The 15107-nt window shown below is 38.6% G+C and overlaps 1 protein-coding gene across 7 annotated transcripts in view; it reads left to right on the forward strand.

Annotated features, from left to right (window-relative positions):
- Window positions 1-15107, forward strand: part of wnk1b (WNK lysine deficient protein kinase 1b) — a 180687-nt gene that overhangs the window by 109137 nt on the left and 56443 nt on the right. For 6 of the 7 annotated variants that reach the window (XM_048608023.1, XM_048608019.1, XM_048608022.1 and 3 more), the window contains 3 exons: window positions 1974-2147; window positions 13517-13574; window positions 14545-14679. In XM_048608023.1, the coding sequence (XP_048463980.1) occupies window positions 1974-2147; window positions 13517-13574; window positions 14545-14679 (367 nt within the window). The remainder of the gene's footprint in view (window positions 1-1973; window positions 2148-13516; window positions 13575-14544; window positions 14680-15107) is intronic. The other variant, XM_048608021.1, reaches the window with a different exon arrangement.

Consider the following 15107-nt stretch of genomic DNA (forward strand, 5'->3'; position numbering starts at 1 on the left):
AGGAACGATACATTTACCTTAAATATATATTTAGAAGAATGACAGTTGGATTTTGGGCGTTAAGTTGTGAGGAGAGATTATTAAAAGTGGGCCTATTTTCTCCAAAATTTAGAAGGCTAAGGGGTAATCTGATCGAAGTCTTCAGGGTATTAACAGGAAAAGACAGGGTAGGCAAAGATAACTATTTCCACTGAGGATTCTGGAACCAGGGGACATAGTCTGAGAATTTGTGCCTGAACCATATTGGATAGATGTTAGAAAGCAGTTCAGCATACGTATGGTGGTAGATGTTTGAATCTCTTTTCCATAAATGACAGTGATGTAGGATCTTTTGATAATTTTAAAATGAGAGAGATAATATTTTTGTTAAGCAAATGTATTAAGGAATATGGGCCAAAGCAGGGATACGGAGTTAGGCCACAGATCAGTCATGATTTTCATGAAACAGGCTCAAGGAACTGAATGGTCTACTCATGTTCTCTACGTTAGTTGAGAAGAGAAACCGCTTCCTTTAAGAAGTATATGGCTGAGCACTTGTCAAAACATTCAAGGCTAATGGGCCAAATGTCAACCAAGTGGGACCAGTGTTGTTTGTGTTGGTGTAGATTTGATGGGCCAAAGGGCCTCCTCTGGACTGTATAATTCTGTGAAGTAGCTTCAGCCAAGACTCTGCTGAGTGGAAACTGAATCTTTAAAAGTTTTGTTTTTCCCCCAATCCCCAAGCTATGCATCTGTCCCCTAATCAAAAGGCAAGAAAAAAAAGTCCCTGACCACCGAAACCAGTACAAAGGAACAAAGAGCGCGAGTAGAATGCTTGCCCCTTTGAGCCTGCTCCACCATTCAGAGAGATTTTGGCTGATCTGATTTTAGTTTCATTCTACATTCCTGTATACCCCTGATAATCTTTCATCCCTTTATTGTCAAGAACCTGTTGACCTCTGTGTTAAAAATATTTGCAGATTCTGTACATGGTTGTTTTTGGAAGGGAAGTTCAAAGAGACTCAGTCCTCAGACTTTTTCATCACTCTGTCTTTAATGGGCACCCCCTTATTTTTAATCTAGCTCCTCATTCTAGATTCTAGTTCTAGAGGAAATGTCCTTTCCATATCCATCCAGTTGAGTCCCCTTAGGATCGTGGGTGCTTCAGTTAAGTCACCTCTGATTCTTCTACATGCCAAAGGATACAGTTCCAGTCTGTCCGGCATTTCTTCGTAAGGCAATTCGCTCATTCCAGGTATTAGTCTGGTAAACCCTGTGAACTGTTTCCAATGCATTAACCTCCTTCCTTAACGCGGAGCAGGCTAGTAGGACGGAATTGCGTACTCCTGCTTCTAGTTCTTATATTCTTAATTATGGTGACCAGTACTATGTACAGCACTAACCTAATGTAAAACTGTTTACTTTGTTTGCTGGTAAAAATCTCCCAAAGTAAACACAAACCCATTACTTTCAAGGAAGCATTTCTCTCTCACTATGTTTTTAAAATCAATGACCATGGCTACAGAAATACTTACAAATTAATCGTTCATCCCTTCAAACACAGAAAACCCATATGCCTCCAGGTCAAAATTCATAAACCCAAACTGAAATATAAATGATATGATGCATAGAAATTACACACCTTAGTGCAAAATTAGTTTCATTGCATGGCATTTATTATGTCAAGAGAGATGAGGAACTTAAGTTTATCTGGAGAATATTGGGTTGTCCTGCTTAAAAGGAGACTTGAGATGTTTAAATTCACGAACTGTTCTGGTTGTATCAGTAATGAGAAATTATTCCACTGTGGGTCTATATGATGGTAGAAGAAGTATTCCTTTTTGCAGTTTGGAAAACAAACTGCTTTTGATGGTGTTCTCTAAAATGGAACTGCAGAAGACTTTTTTTCATAAACATTTACACCCTTAATTGCTAAGGATACACACCTTAATGAGATAAGAGTTGAGAATAATTTTCCGTCTTCTTTGATACAGGTTCAGAACGAGTTTATCCTGGAGACTGAGAGAGAATCATTTATTGACCAAGTAAGGGAAATTATTGAGAAAGCTGATGAAATGCTGAGTGAAGATCCAAGTGGGGAGCCAGAAGGTGATCAAGGATTGGAGACTGTAAAAGCCCAGGTAGCTGCTTGCTTTAATCAAGCACAGGTATGCTGTGATTGCTTTACTACCTAATGGAAAACAGTTTGTTCTAACAGCTGATGCAGATTTGTCTGCAGACCTTCATCACTTGACTTTCAAAATTTGAAACTCCTTGAGGGTTGTTTAGTTGAGAATTATAATGCTGTGTTGATGTTGTCTTGGGTTATGAGAAGAAATCATGTCAGTCTGCTCAAATAAGGTACAAATTTATTCTCATTCACCAAATCATGTACATTTCTGCAACATACATAGACATGGCACCTGTGGTTGGAATATATACAAGGAAGGAGCAAGCCAAGTTTTTACTTTGAGTTTGGAAATGAATTGTTTAGATTTCACAATGCCTATATATCACTTTTTCTCTGTCGCTGTACTTTAGGTCCCATCTTCTGTTCCTTTGCTCCCTCCCGCTGTTCTTTTCCTGTTTTTTCTCTCTCCCTGTAGCATGTGTTTACTTTTCATTTCAGTCTTAACTTTAAAGTCACTGTTTGTACAGAATTTCCTGTAGCTGGTGAATGACAGCTAAAATAAAAACAATACTGTGTCTGCTCGAAACCTGAAATAAAACAGTAATTGCCTTAAGAACACAGAAGCCCTGACAGCATTTGTGCAGGGAGAAGCAGTTAACATTTGAGTCGAATATGATTCTTTTGTTCTGAAGGCAGGTAGAAATGGGGGGATTTAATGCTGTTGGAAAAGGGGTGAGGGTGAGATAGTGCAAAACAGAAGATTCGGGTTGGATTAGAGAGCCTGAGAGGTTAAATTGCAAGATACCATGGAACAGAAGGCAAGGGAGTCATCTTTACTATAAAAAAAACCAAGAACTAGTCAAGAATTAGTATTACTGGCAGATTAAAAGTTGGTACTGTATGAAAACAAAACATGAAAGCACGGTACAGATTGGCATTTGCAAAAGAAATAAAATGGAGGACAGAGTTCATGATCTAAGGTTGTTGAACTGTCGAGTCCAGATGGGCTTAATGTGCCTGAACCAAAGATAATGTGCTGTTTCTTAAGATTGCATTGACTGGAATATTGCAGTAGGTCAAAGACTGAAGACAAAAATCGATGAACAGTAAAATGGTTTTGCCTGTTTGATTTCTGCACACTTTTTTTCATGGTAGTCGAAGATTCAAGTGGCACATTGCCTTTACAGGGCATCTGGGTCCTAAGTGAACAGAAGAAGCAAATGTGTGTCTTTGTAACATTGATTTGGATGGGTACATGAAAGTGATTCATGAACAGTGCTGATCCTGAACTGGATGTCTAACTTTGAATAGTTAGTTTAATGTTAAATTGGGTATCAAAATGAAATAGAGGTAGAGAGAGATTAGTTTGAAAAAGAAACAAAAGTATGAAATGTATTTTCAGTGACAGATATTTTGATAATAATTAGACTCATAGTTGAAAAGTAGCTAAATTACAGTGGACGAAACTTAACAAACTGTAGCAATTTGAATTTGCATTTGTCATGCAAGTGCAGAAATTTAGTGAGAATCAGTACATGTCAATGGACATGACAGTGAGGGTATTGTTATTGTGTACCATGCTGAAGAGCACATCTCTATCCGCAGTGCCCGAATCATTGTCTTTGACTACGTGTGTGCCCACATGGAGGTGTCAGATTTGGATATAAATGTGCTTTAAAACTTTATGGCTATTTTTACAATAGTTTCTGTCCCTCAGGTCAAGATTTTGAAGCTGTGATTCAAAGGTGATTTACCAGCATGACATTGCTTGTTATGATCTTTATTAAAATCAGTGGCATGATCATGGTAGAGATCAGAAATATTTTTATTTCCTTTAAGAACGCAAAAACCCAGTTTTTCACTGAAACCACAACAATCACATTATCAGAGTTTTGCTCAGTCATGCAGCACAGGTAAAGACCCTTCGGTTAAAATTGTCCACGCCAATCGGGTATTCTAAACTGAACTAGTTCCATTTGCCTCTGTTTGGCCCGTATCTCTCTCAACCCTTCCTAATCGTATATCCATCCAAATGCCACTTTCTTGGCAGTTCCTTCTATACGTGCACTTCCCTCTGTGTGGGAAAAACTTGCCCCTGTAGTCCCTTTTTAAATCTTTCCTCTCTCAACTTAAATCCAAGCCCTCTAGTTTTGGACTCCCCTACCCTGGGAAAAAAGATCTTGGATATTTACCTTATCTCTGCTGCTCATGATTTTATAAACCACTGTAAGGTCACCCGTCAGCCTCTGACGTGCCAGGAAAAGGTCCTAGCCTATATACAATGTAATGATCTGCCTGAACAGGTATGGTATGATATACCTGAACAACGCACAAAAATTTTTCACTGTATTTTGGTATAGGTAATAATAAATCAAATCAATTCAGCCTGTCTGTTTTTGCTATAATTCCTGTAAACTCTACATGCATGTGTAATGGCAAATTAGTGTGCACGACAATGTTTCTATTGGCAACTGTACCATGTGCAGCGTGTCCACACACAGTAAAGTGATATATTAAGCTGAACAGCAAATAGTTGCTCCCACGAAAGTTTGATCCCGTCCTGATGCTGAGGAGGGGTTGGGTGAAGTAGGCAGGAGATCCAGGAAGAGGTGAAGGGACTTTCCTTTTTAGTTTTGCCATACATTGACTCAAAATGCTCAATTTGATTTTCCTAATCATGACTGGAGATAAAGCCATGGGGACTTGATGACTAAGTCTGCAGCCAAGGCAATCTTCATACAATTCAAAAGGCAATTCAGAGATCGACACATACAAACATGCAAAACTGTGGTGACAGAAGATGTTCATGCTCTCAATATTCTGGGAATTCTCGTCATGTCTAAAATGTACTCAAACAAAGTAAGACATTGATTGCTATGCTAATCAGTAACTCCCATCCTCTGACAATCAGGTTAGCATGTGGTACAGAAATGGAGCATGGTCCTTTTTCACTCTAGCAATAATTCACTTAGATTGTTGCTGGTGTGATCTGTTTGATGTTAGGGAACTGGAGGGTTGGTATTAATGCTGTGAAGTCATTAACAAAAATCCTAAATCACAGCAGCCGAATCTGTTCTATCAGAAAGATGAGAATTGATGTGAATATTGATTGAGCATTCTTGCCTGTATCCCTTCAGCAAATACATAGTGACCTCCTGTGCACTGGTAACGACGTCCAATCTCGCATTGTATCATACAAAGGTGGCTTTCTGTAGTTCGCTGTCTGGGAGTTGAAGGTCATTCAGACCTTTTGGGGTGGCAGAGTGGCTCAGTGGTTAGCTCTGCTGCCTCACAGTGCCAGAGACTCTGATTCGATTCTGCCTTTGGGCAACTGTGTGGAGTTTGCACATTCTCCCCGTGTCTGCGTGGGTTTCCTGCAGGTACTCTGGTTTCCTCCCACAGTTCAAAGATGTGCAGGATAGGTGGATTTGCTTAATGCTAAATTGCCCATAGTGTCCAAGGCTGTGCTGGTTAGATGGGTTAATCATGGGGTTACAGGGATAGGGTAGAGGTGATGGCTTTGGATGGGATGCTCTTCAGAGGGTTGGTGTGAATTTGATGGGCCAAATGGCCTATTTCCACACTACAGGGTTTCTGAGACCTGGGCTGACCTCGAGCTGCTGAGTCTGAGTTTCTCCTACCCTCTACAGACACACGTTCCCCACCCATCCCTTCCTCCTTTTAAGAGATTTACTTGAAAAAAAATTCTCATAGCTGCAATGTAATATCTTTTACATAACTATTTAAATTAAAAATGCAACAAATATAGATGCTTTTATTTTTTGCTGAAATCCTTGAATCAGTTTTCCTTTAAGACCCATTTAACTTAAACTGCCAATAACTCGAGTTAGAAATGTGTATGAAATTGGAACATTTAACACTTAGTCTGAGTGCAGTTTCAAATATTCACATGAGACTACAAGACAGAGGTGCAGAAGTAGGTCATTGAGTTATGGAGTCACCATTCAGTGAGATCATGGCTGATCTGACAACCCTCAGCTTCACTTTTCTGCCTTATTTCCATAATTCTTGATTATCTTGCTGATTAAAATCCTGTCTATTTCAGCCTCGAATAGACTAACTGACCAAGCTCCTACAGTCCACTGGGTAAAAATTCCACAGATTGACTATCCTCTGAGAGAAAAATTCCTCTTTGTCTCTTACTCAGAGATTATGCCTTCGGTCCTAGACACACACTCAAGGGGAAACAACCTTCCCTCATCTACCCTGTTAAATTCCTTAAGAATATTATTGAAAAGGTCCTTTCTCCCTCATCTCAACTCTATTGACGACAAACCCAACCTACTCAAACTCTTATTTCTACTCCTAAAACTGGATACTGGGAACAACCCAGTGATCCTTCTCTGGACTGCCTCCAGTGCCAGTATCTTTCCTTTAGAAAGGGGGTCCAAAGTTGTTCACAGTATTCCATCTGTAGTCTAACCAGTGCCTTGTATAGTTTAGCAAATTCCATTCCCTTTCAAATAAAGGCCAACATTCTATTTGCCTTCTCTATTACCTACTGAATGTATGCTACCTTTTTGTGATTTATATGCAGGATATCCTCTCTACTGTAGCTTTCTGCAGTGTTTTCTGTTTAAATATGTTCAGTCCCTCAATTCTTCCCACCAAATTGCATGACCTCACATTTTCCCACATTATATTCCATCTGCCAAGTTTTCGTCCACTTGCATAACCTGTCCGTATCCTTCTACAGACTGTCATCCTCACCACCTGCCTTCCCAACTATTTTTTGGTATCCACAAATTTGGGTATAGTACTTTCTTCTTCCAAATCATGAATGTGTATTGAAAATGATTGTGGCCTCAGCACAGCTCCCTGTGACACTTTGCTAGTTACAGGTTGCCATCCTGAAAATGCTCCTCGTATCACATCTGTTTTTTATCAGTGTGATGGAGGAGATGGTTAAATGAAATGAAATCCCTGATACTTCATAAGCACCCAGTAGCAACTTATTTATCTAACTGTAACAGTGAACAAATTAACAGAACTACTAACAGACTGAACAATTTCCCCCCCCCCCCCCCCCCAAACTACTGACTATTCCCAAATAAAACAAAATTCTAATGGTATACCATTCCAATAAATACAAGCCCCACTCATATAAACCAAAGTAATAACAAAAAAAGTAAAACTTAGTCTCTCCAAATTACAACCAGGATATGTCTTCTGGAATGTTCTTTGCCTTCTCCACTGTCTGAATGCCTTCCTCCATCGCTTTCTTGTGTCAGGAATATTAGCTAAAATTGATGCAGTACCTTTATTTAGATGCTGCTTATTCTGAGATCTCAGAGATTTCTGTGAGAGCTAGTGATTTTGTCTTTCTTTAGAGCTGATGGCTGTTGAGAACTGTTCTCTTAACAGATGGCAGTTTGCTCTCACCCTGATTTTCAAATAACCTTTTCTTTTATACCCTTGATGACCTATCAGTTTCTTACAACAGGATTAGTCCTAGATTGTCAACACCATCAGATTTAAATTTAATTGGGTATTGGTATCTAGGGCCTAGTTTAAATTGGCAAAATTCAAAAACCTGTTGTCTTGGTAAAAATGCTGCTTTGCCTGCTAACAGTATAGCCTTCTGAACAGTGTTTCAATTTCAAGAACTCTGTGCATCTGCTGCTGCCTGCAGACATTTTTTTAATCTCCACGTCTAAAAATACCTTTTTAAAGGGACCACACACTTTCCCCCTCTCTCATTTTGCAAACAAATTCTAATATCCTGCTTTCCAATCCACAAATGCCACCCAAACCTTCGCAACATTAGTCAGCCAGTCTTCTATCCATGCTAATATACTGCTTTCAAAACCGGGGCTCTTAAGTAGCCAAACATGTACCTTATTAAATACTTCTAAAAATCTGATTACATCTGTTGCTTATACTTTATCCATCTTGCTTGTTACCACCTTAAAGAATTTGTAAGGCATGACTTCCCCTTTGTGAAGCCTTGCTGAATTTGCTTGATCATATGTATTTTTAAACATTCTGCTATTACATCTTTTATAATAGACTGCAACATTTTCCCATATAACTGACATTAAGCTAACTGGTCTTTGGTTATCTTATATTTTGTTGCACTTCTCTTTTGAAATAAAGGTGTTCAATTGACAATTTTCCAATCATCTGGGAATTTTCCAGAATCTGAGGACTCTTGGAAGATAACTACCAGTGCATCCACTATCTCTATAGCTACTTTCTTTAATATCCTAAGATGCATCTCATCTAGGGGTATGACTCTCACTTAGGGCCTTGTAATGCGAACGGTCCGGGTTCAAATCCTGAATGAGCCGGCATTTCTTGGGGAGGCAATGGCCTAGTGGTATTATCACTAGGCTGTTAATCCAGAGATCCAGGTAATGTTCCGGGGACGGCAGATGGTGGGATTTGAATTCCATAAATCCTGGAATTAGGAGTCTAAACAATGACCATAAATCCATTATCGATTGTCTGAAAAACCCACGTGGTTCATTAATGTCCTTTAGGGAAGGAAACTGCCATGCTTACCCTGGTCTGGCCTAATTGTGACTCCAGACGCCCTCTTGGTTGACTCTTAGGTGTCCTCTAGGCAATTAGGGATGGGCAATAAATGTTGGCCTACCCAACGACACCCTCATCCCATGAATTCATAAAAAAGTATCTCGTTGAGGGAACTTGGGGATCATTAACCCTTTTGTCCCTTGAGTATTTCTGTGAAAACTTGTGAAAGTATTTGACCTCTGCCATTTTCTTGGTTCCCCATTATTATTTCTCTAGCCTTGTTCACTAAGGGCCTATGTTAATTGTCTTCCTTTTTATATATTTAAAGAAGCTGTTGCTATTACTTGCAGTTTACTGTTGATGTTTATCTTATCACTTTTTTTTTGGTTGCTGTTTTGGGTTTTAAAAACTTTCCCAATCCTCTGGTTTACCACTAATCTTTGTCACATTCTTTGTTCTTCTTTCAATTTGATGCTAACCTTAACTTGCCTGGTTAACTATGCCAATTTACCCCTTTTCTGGCTTCCTCCTTTCTCGCTCTGATATAGCTTTGTTGTAAGCCATGAACTATTTTCTGAAACAACTGTCATTGTTCCTCAACTGTCTTTACTGCTGAACTCCCTTCTCAGTGTAATCCAGCTGACTCTGCCCTTATTGCTTTGTAATTACCCTTATTTAAGTTTAGTATAGTTGCTTCTGACCCAGATTTACCCCCCAAACTGAATACCAAATCCTATCACGTGATGGTCACTATTTCTAGAGGATCTTTTACTTTGAGGCCACTTGTTAAACCTGCCTCATTACACATCACCAGATCCCAAATAACCTGATTCCTGGATGGATCCTTAACCTATTCTTCTAGGAAGCTGTCATGAATACACTCTGAATTATTCTCTGTGACTATATCTGTCAATTTGACTTACTCAATCTGCCTGAAGATTAAAGTTATCCTTGATTAATGAGCTCCTTTTTTGTGTACCCTCATTATTTCTTGATTACTGTCTGTACTGCTGTGTAGCTACTGTATACTGGATAGCTACTAAAGGCTGAGATTTCTTGGACCTTCTGATTATTTGTGGCAAGGTTGTCAATTCAGATCTCCTCTGATCATTCAGTTCAACACGGACCTTTCTGTTGTCTTCACTATAGCCCCCTACAGTCCAGAGCTCTTATGGTTCCCGAAATGTTTTAACTCTGCAGTCTTACATTTAAAATTCAGTTAGGAGTTCTTCAGTTAATGATGATTTTAAACCCTTTTAGCCAGAATATAGAAATTCAAATGAACTTTGCTGGAAAGAGATGTTTTCTATTGTACAACTGGATTGCTCTAAATGGGAAAAACCTGTTTGAAATACAACCAGACCCAAAATATACTTTTCTCATTTAATTGCAATTTACCAGTGTTTTTGCCTGTTCTTTATCTCTTAGCTAGGTTACTGGATCATTTTTTGGAAGCTAGGTAGTTTACCAGAAACAGTTTCTTCTTAAATACCTATTTTGGAGACTACTGTCGTAACATAAAACATAAGGTTTTCTCTCCAGAAGCACATGAGCCATCATATTGAGATGAGGGACTTCATTTATGTGAAGAAACTAAAGAAACCAAGACTATTCTGACTTGGACAGAGAAGGTTTTAGGAAAATGAAATGGATGTTTAAAATTGGCACAGTAAATCAGGAGCTGGCAACCAGTGAAGATAAATTTACAGTAAGTGGTGAAAGAACCAGAAGAAAACTGATCTTTTTAATGCAGTGACCTATGATTTGGAATGGGTTAACTAACTTTTAAAAAAGAAATTGGCTGTAAATTGGACAGAAGACACCTGCATGAACAGGACAGTGGGACTAATTGAACATATCTTTCAAAGAGGCAATGCAGGTTTGCTGTCGGATTCCTCTTGGACTCTTGCATGACTGTTACCTCCTCTTTTTCTGTTGATTTTTGGTTTGCTGTTCATCCTAATTACATTCCTATATCTTGCTTTCATTTCTGTTCTTCCTCCCTGAACAACAACTATGCTTTTCCCAGAAAATGAACAAACTGGCTTATTTTGTATAAAATGTGACTGAGCAAAATATGTTGTTCAAATTTTTGGTTTTTCAGCCATCTTAAAAAAAAAATCAAATTTTTACTTTGTTATTTACCTACCTTACTGAATCATCTTAAACCCAGGACGTTGCTGCAGGAGTTCCTGAGAGCTTTTTCTGAAGCCCAACCATTTTTCGGCTGCTTCATTAATGACATTCCCTCCATCTTTTAGGTCAAAACTAGGCCCATTTAGAGATGATTACACTATGCTTGGGATAATTAAAGCCTTGAATACATAAGCAGTTACTATCTGCAAACAGTAAGGCTGTGCAATATCCAGTTGTGGCCCAGTAAGTGCAAATTAATATTCATGCTGCAGAAGTGCCACACAATGGCTATCTCCCATCAAGAGAATGAAAACATTTTCCCTTGAAGACCAATGATCATCACTGAATTCCCCCAAAATCATCATGCTATGAGTTATTATTGACCAGAAACTTAGTTAGCTTAGCCATTTAAATATGCTGGGTAGGATAAGTCAGGGGCTAGGAATTCTGTAATGACTAACTTGATTCCTGATTTCCAAAGCCTGTGCAAACCTTGCACAAGTCAGTTGAATGATGGAGTACTCCCCACCTACATAGCTGAGCGTTGCTCTAATAACACTTGAGAAGTTGATACCTTGAAGACAAAGCAGACTGCTTGCTGCTGCACTGTAGCAACAATGCTTACCACATGAAAGATGTACTGCAGCAAATCTCATCAAACCTCCCTTGATAGCAACTTCTAAACTAGCATCTAGAAGATCCAGGGCAGCAGGTATATGCAAATATCATCACCCGTAAGTTTTATGTTCCAAGCCAGTCAGCATCCTGATTTGGAATTATGCCACTGTGCATAGGTCAAAATCTTGGAACACCCTCCCAAATAATGCTCTGAATCTACCTGCTTCTGATGGACTCCAACTGTTTGAGAAAATTGTTCATCACCACCTGCATAAGGGCTATTAGTGATAGGTAACAAATGCTGTTCAGTAGCCGCAGGTATGCTAAACATGGGTATCTCCAATGGTAAAATGATTGTATGCAGAGGTTGGGGTGTTGCTCACAAATGTAGATCTTGCTTGGCCTATCTACCTTTGAACATTAGAATTTTGATTCTTGAATGGAATGTTCAACTCGACTGTTAAACTTGGGATAATGTGGAGAAGTAGTAGTGATCAATATTCCATTTCTTGAAAATGGTCTGGAATGGCATACAAATGACTGGAGCATCTCTGTCAGTAGTGATTTCTTGGGGCCACTGAATAAACTAAAAATAGAGGTTAAAGTTTGCATAGTAGTTATGCGTAACATGTTGAGCCCTTAATGAATTATGGCATACTTGGTAAAGTAGTCATTAATGATAGAACCGTAGAAATGTTACAACATGGAAACAGGCCAATTAGCTCTTCATGTCAGCTGAATAAATTAGATACCCTGGCCTTGCAAGTTATAACACTTCAGATTCCAATGTAGGTTCCTTTTTAAAATTAGCATTTCTGCTTCAATCACCAAACTTGGCAGTGAATCCATGACAGCCGCCATCTTCTGGGTGATAATGTTTTACTTCATGACCCCTGTAATCATTCTACTATTCACTTTAGATCTATGCACTCTGTAATTGACCTCTCCTGCAGAGGAAACATCATGGGCTGAAGGGCCTGTTTTTGTGCTGTACGGTTCAATGTTCTATGAAACAGGTCTCCTCTTTTAAGTCTATGCAAGCCCTTAATTATTTTGTCAACTCAATTAAGTCAGTGATCTGACTCCTCTGTTCCAAGGGAGACAAAAAACTTTAACCTATTCAGCCTCTCCTCATAATTGGAACAACAGAGTTCTGGCAATTTTATTTGTGTGTGTGCGTGTTAGTGCCAGGGGCGGTGAGAGTGGGAGTTTCATGCTTGTGGGACCATGAATCAGAAGTCTGTTACACATCCAGGCACTCTGTTTGGAAATGGCAGGTGGCAGAGTAAGCAAGGCAAGAGTCAACATACTACTTTCCTTTTCCTTGTTCTCCTAATATATGAATTCTGATTAAAATAGAGGCAACTTCTTAAATGGAACACTGTTAGAAATAGAACACGTCAATTAACAGGTTATCAACCTTTGAGCATACACACAGCAGGGTTGCTTTGCAGGACAGCTGTCTTGCAAAACTCTCCTGAAGCTGTTATGGTTTTAAAAGTTAGTCTGTCAGTCTTCATTGCAGAATGTTTAAAACCTCAAAACGTTTTCCAAAACACTTTGTCTTGTTTTATTATGTTGCATAAATTTTGTATCTCATGATGCATTGCAACAAATTTGGAGAATATTGAAATCTTGTAAGATGACCCAACCACTGCTTTGCTTTGCCGTTGGATGGAATGGTAGTCGGGGTGCAGATGAAGTAGCCTGTTTTGTCTTGGATGATATTGATCATCATCTTGAATGTTGCTGAAGCTGCACTCATCCAGCTGAGTGTTCCATCTCGCTGTTGAGTTTTTCCTTGTAGATTGCAGACAGGTATTGGAAAAACAGCAGATGAATTACTTGCTGTAAAGTTTCAAGCTTCTGACCTGCTCTGAAAACCAGAATAGTTATATGGCTGGTCCAGGATGGTTTCTGCCTTACTGCTCTTCCCAAGATATTTAATTCTTGCCTCTTCTGACTTAAGTGTGCAACTTGCAACGTCCTTACAGTGATCTGCTAACTTCCTATTACAACCCCATTTTCTACTTTTCTATTTCTCTCCTGTCTTCCAACCTTGAGGGCATTTTGAATTGCATTGTGCAAAGGAGGATTGCTCGTAACTCATTATATAAATGCAGTTTCACTGATTTGTAATTTTTTTCTGTTCAGAAAGCAGAAGGCAGGTACAAACAAGAAGAGCCACTGATATCAGCACCTGTTCAGTTAGGTAAGTGACACTATTTGTTGATTTGAAGAATGGTTTAAAATATTTAATCAAGTTTATACATTTATGGTAGTTATGTTCCTTGATACTCAGAGGGGAATGTAATCATGCATGAACTTCCTGTTAATGTAAAAGAGAGTTTCTCATGGATCTGAACCTAACTGCTTTCAAAAACATCGTGTTTCAGAAAAAAATTGATCTCAAGTTTGGATTCTAATGAACTTTATGAACTGGTAAATAAAGTTTCCAGTCTCTACGTCACCCTGAAATGATCATCTTGGTAGTAGATGAAGTTGCACTCATCCAGCTGGTGAATTACTCACTGTAAAGTTACCAGCCTCTGACCTGCTATTGTAACCTCCATGATATATTACAGTTTTGAAATATCCTTGTGAACATTGAATGAAGTGAGTGGACTTCTAAAATGTCCGTTAGAATTGAAGCTGTCAAAGAAATCACAGTAACTAACAAATGTGTTGTTCATTGAACCACCCTGAAACTGATCTCAGCATACAATATTTCTTTAAAGAAAAATAGTTTTCTTAGACATAGTATGCAAACCGTAGAGGATTATATTTGCTTCAAGGTTAATAGTCTTATGGAGACTTTTTCCTTCATTCTGCGTACTCTGTTTCTCTTTCTTTCCCCATCTCCTCCATGAATGTTTATGGTGTGCAGCACTGGTTAATCTGCAGATGATGCTGATACTGACCAGACGATTCGAAAGAAAATAACAGTAAATTCTACTTCAAGATATAATTAAATCATAAAACAGCAGATATAACACAGTCATATGTTTTTTTGCCAAATCGTGTGTCACAACAGAATGCTTAATGGTGGTTGGAAGTCTGTGCAAGACTAGTGTACATGTATCTTCCAGTAAAGACGATGGTGCCAAACAAAGATAAGTATCAAAATAGAATGATGAAATTGTTATAAAATTGCATTGAAATTTGTTTTATTGTTGGTATAGGTACACAGGCAGGCTCTGCAACACAAGTGGTCCATTCTGCTGGAAGACGGTTTATTGTGAGTCCTGTCCCTGAGAGCCGACTACGAGAACCGACTTTCAACGTGGGTGTCACTTCAATTAAAGAAATTCAAACAGGTACAGTCTTTGAAATATTGATTGTGGTAATGCCCTTTACTATTGACTGCTGAAAATGGTTTTTGAAGTAATATTTTGTGAATAAATTAGTGACCTTTCAGTGCTTGGTAAGCAAATGCAAAATAGCAGTCAAAGATCATGCATCCCTTTCCTTTGAAGATGGATATTGAAGTAAAAAATTAACATCTATTCAGGGAGATTTACATATGATATTTCTTAAACTACTTTTACAATTGTCTTTAATGGACATTTTAGAAGTAAAAGTAGAATTGAAGCTGTCTAAGAAACCACAGTAACTAACAAGTGTGTTGTTCATTCAATCACCCTGAAAGTGATATCAGAATACAATATTTCTTTAAAGAAAATAGTTTTCTTAGACATAGTATGCAAATCGTAGAAGATAATACTTGTAAGGTTTCTTCATTTGG

This window comes from Rhincodon typus, chromosome 18 (genome assembly GCF_021869965.1).
Source record: "Rhincodon typus isolate 14 chromosome 18, sRhiTyp1.1, whole genome shotgun sequence".
In the NCBI taxonomy this organism is placed as follows: domain Eukaryota; kingdom Metazoa; phylum Chordata; class Chondrichthyes; order Orectolobiformes; family Rhincodontidae; genus Rhincodon; species Rhincodon typus.